Source organism: Watersipora subatra, chromosome 9, assembly GCF_963576615.1.
Source record: "Watersipora subatra chromosome 9, tzWatSuba1.1, whole genome shotgun sequence".
NCBI lineage: Eukaryota > Metazoa > Bryozoa > Gymnolaemata > Cheilostomatida > Watersiporidae > Watersipora > Watersipora subatra.
The window spans coordinates 51396602-51405192 of NC_088716.1; the positions used below are offsets into that span (position 1 = coordinate 51396602).

Here is an 8591-nt window from a genome sequence, read left to right on the forward strand (position 1 = left end):
ACTGTGAGTTACTGCGTGTCAATCATGCATACCTAAGTATGTATAGCTTTGATGTTGAATGCACAGTTATAATGGACTGCAAACAATCATTATTCAAATGTTTTCAAATAAAGCAACAATACATCATACAAGATCTGACTGTTGCACATTAAACTCATCTTGAATAGCTGAAAAGCAATTAAGAAACAAAGCAATGTAAATAACAGAAATAAGATAATGAAAGCTCTGGTTTAACATTGCAATGTCAAAGGAATGCTTCGGTCAAACACAAATACTATATATATATTCTTTGTCGAGATTCAAGTTTTTTGGCAATTACATATTCAGAAAAGTGCTTACTCTTGATTTTTAATAACTGTAATTTTAACAAGATGAAAAAATGGCTGACAAAACAAATTTATTGACAAAACAGGAGTGCTCAAGTGACACAAAATCATATTATTTTTCTCTGCTCAAAAGTTGACAGCACTGATTTGCTATCTACGCTTCAATACCTTTCGTTTTATTTTTTGTGGTACCATATGCAACACATTTTTTCATAGAAATGATTATGGACTGCCCAATAAAAACATTTATATATATAAATGGATTTCAATTGTATATATATATGCTTTTTCAAAATATTACCAGATGAGATCAGACCTATGTCTGCTTGAAACAGATCTGACGTGGTTACCAACAGCTAAGTACTCCATATATTATACAATATACTATCCTTCGTTTTTTCGTGACATCATTTTATCGTTGTCAGCCATCTTTATAGACAATTTTATCATTAAAAACACGAAGCTTTTGCAATGAACTTTTGAAAACAATGTTTTGTATACAATTTTTTATTATAATATCAAAACAACACCAAAAAGTACCATTAAATAAAAAAAAGATCGTTTTCTACAAATATGGTGACTTTTTCATGAATGAGCGCATGTGCAAACGGCTTGATGACGTAAAAAAAAACGATGGATAGTTCCCTCAGCACATAGTGTATTGATTGAGTGCTTCTTCTTTCTTATTCTTTACAAAACTACCGTTTTTAGCAATAATATATATATAATTGAAATTGTCTTCATAACAAATTTTTGCATTTTATCATCTTATCTTGAAAAAACTTCAAGTGACAATCTACTCTGACGTTAAACAATTTATGAATTTATTTGGCACTTAACTTTAAGTAGTTGGATTAAAACACTAATAAGCAAAACTTTGATCTTTTAACAGCCTCTAATAAACACCGTTTCTGAAACAACTTTTAATGTTGAAACCAATTCAATGCAAAGCAAGTGAGAGCAGATGTAAATTTTACTGAACTATGGTGACCAGTCTGCATTCTAATGAGTCTCCATGAAACTGTAACATAGCAGCTCGTCCATAAGAATACAGCGACTCCTGGTACCCATATTTGTATCATTGTCTGTACGTACTTGGTTACCAAGTACAGACCATGATACAGATATAGGTACCAGCCATTATAGCCATGAAAGCTTTCAGCTTTAAAACATAATAGTAAAAGATATCTCCCATATACCGTGCCACTGGCTGAACAGATAATATAACCTTAGTGAAACTATTGTGCTAGGAGTGACAGCAGTATATCATTATTTATTTACATATTAGCCGTGTACCATTTCTTTCTTTCTTTGAAGTTCAACAATCCTACAGACAGAAACATTGCTCAAACAAGAGGCATTAATTTTATAACCTGTTATCCTTACCAAATTTTTATGCCTATCCCCATTGCACTATAACAAGCGTTGCAAGTTTGCATGGTGAGAATTACATTGATATTAATCTTGGTGACTCTTAGAGACTTCAAAAGTGGGGCAAGTATAAACAATGGCAACAGTAACCTTTAAACAAATAGACGACACTTAGTTTACCTAGACAAAACGGAAAAGTTAAAAGATGGCATAGATTTCCAAAATTAGAAAGGAAATCCAAAGTTATACCCGCACACAACTCGGGTTCTCAGAGGTAAAAAAACAACCTGTGAACTCAAGTAGGATGGCTGCGCAATTCAAGCTCAGGTTTGCCACGCAACCTGAGATTTTCTAACATTCTCTCAAAATCTTGGCTGTTTCAAACAACACCTTTTTTAATTGATTAACAAGAATCACTGTGGGTATTTGAATTGGCATTATCGCATCAAGCGTACAGGTAACCATTAGTGCCACTTGCCAATAGTATCTCCTTCTTTCGTATTTCTATTGCACGTTTCTTCTGTTTGTTTGTTTTTGAAAGCATTTACATTTCCGAACGTTTCTGTTGAGCACTTTGAGTTGAGGTATCACATTGTATACTCAACCTCTTCTGTTCACAAATCTTAGATGGATGCCATCTAGTGACTGCTGTCATGCTGACTGCAGTGAGATGACAACTTTCAAATACATAATCGATCACCAGGCTGATAAGATGAACAACGTCAATCTGTCATTAGGATATAACTAAATCTATCTACATTTAGTGTCTCAGCAAAATATTAATTAACCGGATCGAACCTGGATTGAAACCGGATTGCTTCTTATTGCAGAGCATCCAAGTAATTAAGTAATTTTTTATGCTTGAAAATGGTGTTTGTGATGAGCAGCCCGTCTTCTCAACAAAAACTCAAGATGTTTCTGAACAGAAACTCTGACTCAGCAGAAATTGCAGATCACTGACTGCTTATAAACAGAGGGCTTACAACCTGTGGGCAACTGTACTGGCTTATCGATTCCGGTGTACTGTGACCAATGGTGCTACCAATAGTCTCCTTTTTTGCACATTTGTGCAGCTAGTAGTAACTGTTAGATCAATGGCACAAACACTTTCATTCTCGTTGTTCACTACTACAACCTCTGGCTAGTTTACCAATCTGTTTGTATGTAAAAGTCCCACAGATGCTTAGCCTATTCGGATTCATTCACTTTCAAAATTTTTACAGTCCTTTTTGGTGTCAAGTTTTGTTTGCTAACTGCTCTTAGATGCCAGTATGTGGCTAACATTGATCGAAGTATATAATTAGTTTCTATCCTAGTAGGCTATATATGAAAGAAAAGCATATAATTATTTTAACTACAAATGGTGTTTTTTATAAGTATATAAATTTTAAAAGTATATAATTATTTTAACTACAAATGGTGTTTTTTCAACACATACTGTCACATAAACAGCCAGCAACAGCTAGACACATAAAATGAATAGATACTTGGTTGCACAAACAATTAAAAATTATGTGTGTACAAACGATAAACGTTGCCTAAACCAATACTTACAAAGCGTTCGAAGAAGCCGCTTCGATGACCTCTCCGAAGAGTACAAAATACCGACATTCGTCGGAACCTGACACTTCACTGTTAATACGAGTAATAAATGGAACCGAATGTCCGTAGTTTGCTCCCTAACTAGCTGTTCTAATTCGAACGTATTTCAAGATAGTAGTTACAAACAATCTGGTGCGCAGAGGTTAATTATGCATTTTGTCGTTTGAAAAAGTAAAAATGTAAATGTTTGTATGATTACAATGTATTATTCTTTGAACCGGGAGCCAGTAGCTTCTTAAATTCATGTTACATTTTTGGTAACGTGAACTCTGTATTCAAATTTATTTTTACGTATCGTAAAATGTCTGGAGATCAACGGCTGTCTTCTACAAAGATTACAATACTTTTAGGTATGAATGTCTTAAAGTACCTTCAAAGACTTCAAACATCCAAGAACAATACGTGTTTATTTGTCCAGAAAACACATTTTCAGTTAAATCAGCATTTTTTATTTAACAATTTTCAAATTTCCTAAAGCTTTGGCACCAAAAACCATTGTACAATTGTTTCATGTAAATGTAATAAAGAATTTTGACTAAATAAGCTATTATGCGTATCTGCTTGAAAAGTTGACGCACCATAACAATGAGATTGCTGATTTTTAAGAAATGGAATTGAGTGCTGCTCAAAGTGTTTAATCCTGCGTTTAAACTAGGTTTTTGTTGCATAGTTTGCATAGTATGCTAAATTGCAGTAGCTCAAGTACAGTAACATGATTGGTGTTATCGCAGAAATAATTTACTCAATACAAGTAGGCTATTAAAGCTCCTACTGGGCCATGTTTGGGTGAAATACATGTTTGGGTGAAAAAACACGTGAACAACGTGTTGTTAAACAGAGTCTTTTATGTACAATCACAAAATGTTAGGCTATTTGAAGCATATGTTCTGTTGAAACTTGATACACTGCGCATGAATGTTTGGCCACAGATTGCAAAACCACTCGAATCTCAGATGGCATATATAAAAATCGAGAAGGATTAAAAAGATTGTTAGCCCAAAGACAGATGGATTCTTTTGAAAAAACATAAATGCTGCAACTTTTGATTCGTAATATCTCTTGAGAAAATAACAACATGGTTTCTGTCCCTCTTAAATATTGAATCAACTTTACCAGCATAAATAGCATATGAAGAACTGATAAAAATGCGTTGTTATGGCTTGTATTTTTGCTATAAAATTATATATAGCTTCTGAAAATCGGTGCTAAGATTAAATTTTTGTTCAATCTCATGGTTCCACCGCTAAGCTCAATTTGTATGATTTTATTTCTCATATAAATAATTGTTTGTATCTACAGTTTTTTGATTTTTAAATAGCAGCTGTAATAAAGTTTGTTATTAGTCGAATCGTTCAGATGAGCTCCCTTATTGAATGTCCATAAAGAGTATGAAAGAGAAAGATGTTGTCAAAGTTTAAAGGGTTTCTGGTGATTTGCTAAATCTCGCCTGTAGTAATATTTCACGAGCCCAATCAGCTAGTGAGCATTGTAGAAATTTTTTATTTTAGTGCCCTAAAAAGATTGAAAATTTGATATAAGTGAGATTGTTAGACAAGTTTGCAAAGTAAATCCTGTTTTGTGATGCGCTACTCAGTTGTGCTGTGTTGTCTACATATAAACTGACCACTTTTTTCAGGAGTAGCGGTTTATATGTGCCTTTATATGTGTTTATATTGCGCCTTCTTGAGTTCATTCATGCTAGAGCCTGCTGTTGTCATAATACAGATAATGATCCGCTGGATGTACCCAATCCAACCAAACGAAGAATTACTGAAGCGACTAAGGATAAAAACCAACCACCTGCTGCAAAAATGAAGTTTTCATTTGGTTCTAAGCCTAAGATGGCACCAGTAAAGATCTCTCTACAGAAGGCGCAGGTTTGTTCATAGTTCTTAGTTAGAAGGTACCATTAAGTCTCCTAGTCAAATACTATGTCAAGCTTATAGTATATTATGATATTTTAGAAAAGTCCTGCTGAAATAAACAAGGCAGTGAAGCCAGTGAGTTCAAATGCTGTAGCGGCTGCTTTTAATGCAGATGAGGAGGTTTGTTTATTACAATCAGTTACAATCATGTTACAACCTATTCTCTCGCGTACCTTTAAATTAGCAGGTTGGTATTTTTTTCTCTCCAGTAAGATATAGTGTATAATAGGTCTCTTGTGTCATTAGGTCTCTCTACTTGATTAAGTGTGTTAGTGTTATCTTTTAATGCTTAAGAAAGAAATTATCAGATAGAAAACCCTTTGTTTTCAAAAAGAAAAGGTACATTAAACATAAATACCGTAAAACCTCTATTTGAGCGCCACAGCGCTCTATTTTTCAACCTTTAAAAAGCGGTGTACTATTAGAGGTAACGTTTAAATAAAGGGTGGCGCTGTATCTTTCGACTAGCTCGTCAGCATTTTGCGAAGATGAATTTAACACTTTTGCGAGCAAAGTGATGCTAGTGTCACCTATATTTTGCTCTATCCTTCAGGCGTAGGGACATTAATTCTGTCCGCCTCAGCATTTTTGATAAACCAGTTTTTGGTATATATCGAAGTATCAAACAGAGTTAAACAAGGAACTACTTTCAATGTAACGTATTAGCTGGATACGGTTACTAAATATTTTGGTGATGCCGCTTTCAAAGTTTTAAAGAAAAAACTGTAAAACTTTTGAGTTGGAAGACAGACTTGGATATGCCAAACAATGGCTGCTATTACGTCATATGGTGTTCCTGAAGAGTGTTTTCATCATTCATCAAAAGGCTTTAAAATCTTCAGATAAGATTGTAAACCACACTATAGATGAATCTGAAGATGAAGATCAGACCTTAATGACTTTGAAAGAGAGTGTAGTTTTGATGATATGACGGTAGATCTTCTCAGGTTCACCATCACTAAAATCATAGTAATCACCGCAGCAACATTGAAAGAATTAATTGTTATTGACATAACTGAGTCGTTATTAGCACTATTTTGTGGACACTTTTTCTAATGATCACTTTTTATTTTGAGTTCATAAAGATCAGAGATCGTCAAAGTGACTGTCAATTAGAGTTGGTGTTCAATTAAAGGGTGGCGCTCTATTTTTCAATTCTTCTCCTATAGTGACGCTCTATTACGGGTGGCGTTCAAACGTAGATGGGCTTCAAATAGAGGTTTATATAATGCCTAATTTGGTTAGGTTTGTCTTCCCTCTGCCTTACTGAGCAGCTCCCTTCTTACAATAGTCTAGGTCTTACAGGTCTAACCACAAGTGATCCAAACTTCAACTTACTACATTCACTCTTTACATCTTGTTGTTTCTTCTAATATGATCTCTACCCATTTGATAGAGCGAAGAGGAAGAGATGCCTGTAGAGGCAAGGATGAAGATGAGGAATCTTGGGAAGTGAGTTTGATTACAGTGAATTCTGAATCTTGATTAGTATCAGTACTTATGCATCTTACAAAGATCTCTCAGGGTTATAGTTTGTATCATCATTGCTGTCTATTATTAACTGTATAGTAAACTGGAATGTGATTGGTCAGTTACACTCATTAAGTTCATAAAGTGAACACTCACTAGATCTGGTCTTATCATATTTCATCTTTAGTTATTTTAAATGTTGGATAGGTAAATGTTGTGAGATGATACTCTTTAGAGTAAGAGTTAATGTTTACAACAAGAGTTCATAACCTTTTCAGTTTGTAGATTCTGACATTTTATTGGATAAATATTTCATCATGTTATATGCATGTGGTAGAATATGCATAATCCACCCAGAATTCCTAGTTAATATTTGATGGTCTGTACTAAGTACTAATTAAAAGGTTTAATCAATAGGGCTTTATTCCTACTTTCAGCATTACATATTTACATAAATGTGTAATGCCTTTGACCTTGCTTTCTATTTAAAAAAATATGCGAATGGATTTGGAATTATGCTATTTAGTAATTAGTTAAATGTGAAGACAACTTCAATATGTCATATTGAAGTTTTCACCACATTTCAACATCTGAAATATGTCACTACAAACTCCTGTTAGCTGATAATAATCTACTGTACTTTATAATAAAATACTTTCAAGATTGAACCTTTCTCTCTTGTAGAAACACTCCGGTACCTTCAGGTCCGAATTCCTTTGGTAAATCCAAAATCGGATTCTCACAGGACTATAAAATGTATGAACGAAAATTAATGGAAGAAATAGGAGATCCAGACAAAAGGGGCAATAGAAAAGCTGAGGAGAAGCCATCTTGACATGTTGGCTTGAGAAATTGTTTATTCCAGATCATTTTTTCTTTTCAAAGCATTTAAATTTCTGTACATATGTCTAGTAGCTTGAATGGAGATATCAAGCTTTATCCTGAACCTCTTGTCCACAAATCTTAGATGGATGCCACCTGTTGACTGCTGTCATGCTGCCTTTAGTCAGATTATGACAATTTTCAAATACATGATAGATTAGCAGTCATTTATTTATGGCAACACATGAGTACTGAGTGTAGGTATTATGTACAGTATTATTGGCTGTAAAATTGAGCTAGTACATGTATACGTAGTAGCTTTAAAATATACACATGGTATTACTTCTGTACAAGGTATAGAGTGATAGCTCATCATTTGACAATTGTACCTAATTATCAGTGGTTCTGTAGTGGTGTTCTGTAAGGCGATGTTCTGTAGTGGTGTAGCATCATACCTTGTATGATAGCGTGGATTTTTACCTATAGGCCTACATTTATCTTGAAATTTTATTAAACCTAATCTTTCAATTATATTTGTACTTGTTTTACGCTTTTCAACTGTCATAACTGGTTGTCCGCAGTCTTCATGCAGTTGGCAAGCTACTGAGTTACTCTTTTATGTGTGTGGCTTTGGAATCCCAAACAAGTCCTATCGCTGTGGGATAAATGACTTACCTACAGCTGAAACAATATTAGCAACCAACAGCCTGTACATAATGAAAACAGCTAGTATTGTTCTAAGCATAAAGTGCTTATTGCTTGAATTATAAAAAATAACAACAGCCCGTGTTTGGTAGTAACCAGTTGTACGTAACCTCCTTGGCGATTGCTGACTATGCAACAGCTGACGGCAGCCATTGTTAGAGGACAGTCAAGTAAACAGGAGTACAGCAGCTTTGATTGCAAGTGATATTAAGGTGGAGGCAGCATCCCACAGAGATAAGATCAGCCTGTAGTGCATGTGAGTTGTTATTTTAGAATGGATATTGATAGTAGCTTTTGTTGTTTGAATTGTGTAGATTGTATGTGTAGTTTTATAAAAATATTCTGTTATCAAAGAAATACAAACAATCTA

General features: G+C 34.2%; 1 protein-coding gene across 1 annotated transcript; it reads left to right on the forward strand.

Moving 5' to 3' along the window:
- The first annotated feature begins 3428 nt into the window (after window positions 1-3428).
- On the forward strand, window positions 3429-7666 carry LOC137404083 (PEST proteolytic signal-containing nuclear protein-like). Its single transcript, XM_068090240.1, has 5 exons — window positions 3429-3649; window positions 5025-5176; window positions 5264-5344; window positions 6621-6676; window positions 7379-7666. The coding sequence occupies exons 1-5, from the start codon at window positions 3601-3603 to the stop codon at window positions 7527-7529; spliced, it is 489 nt and encodes a 162-aa protein (XP_067946341.1). The 5' UTR covers window positions 3429-3600; the 3' UTR covers window positions 7530-7666.
- The last annotated feature ends 925 nt before the right edge of the window (window positions 7667-8591 follow it).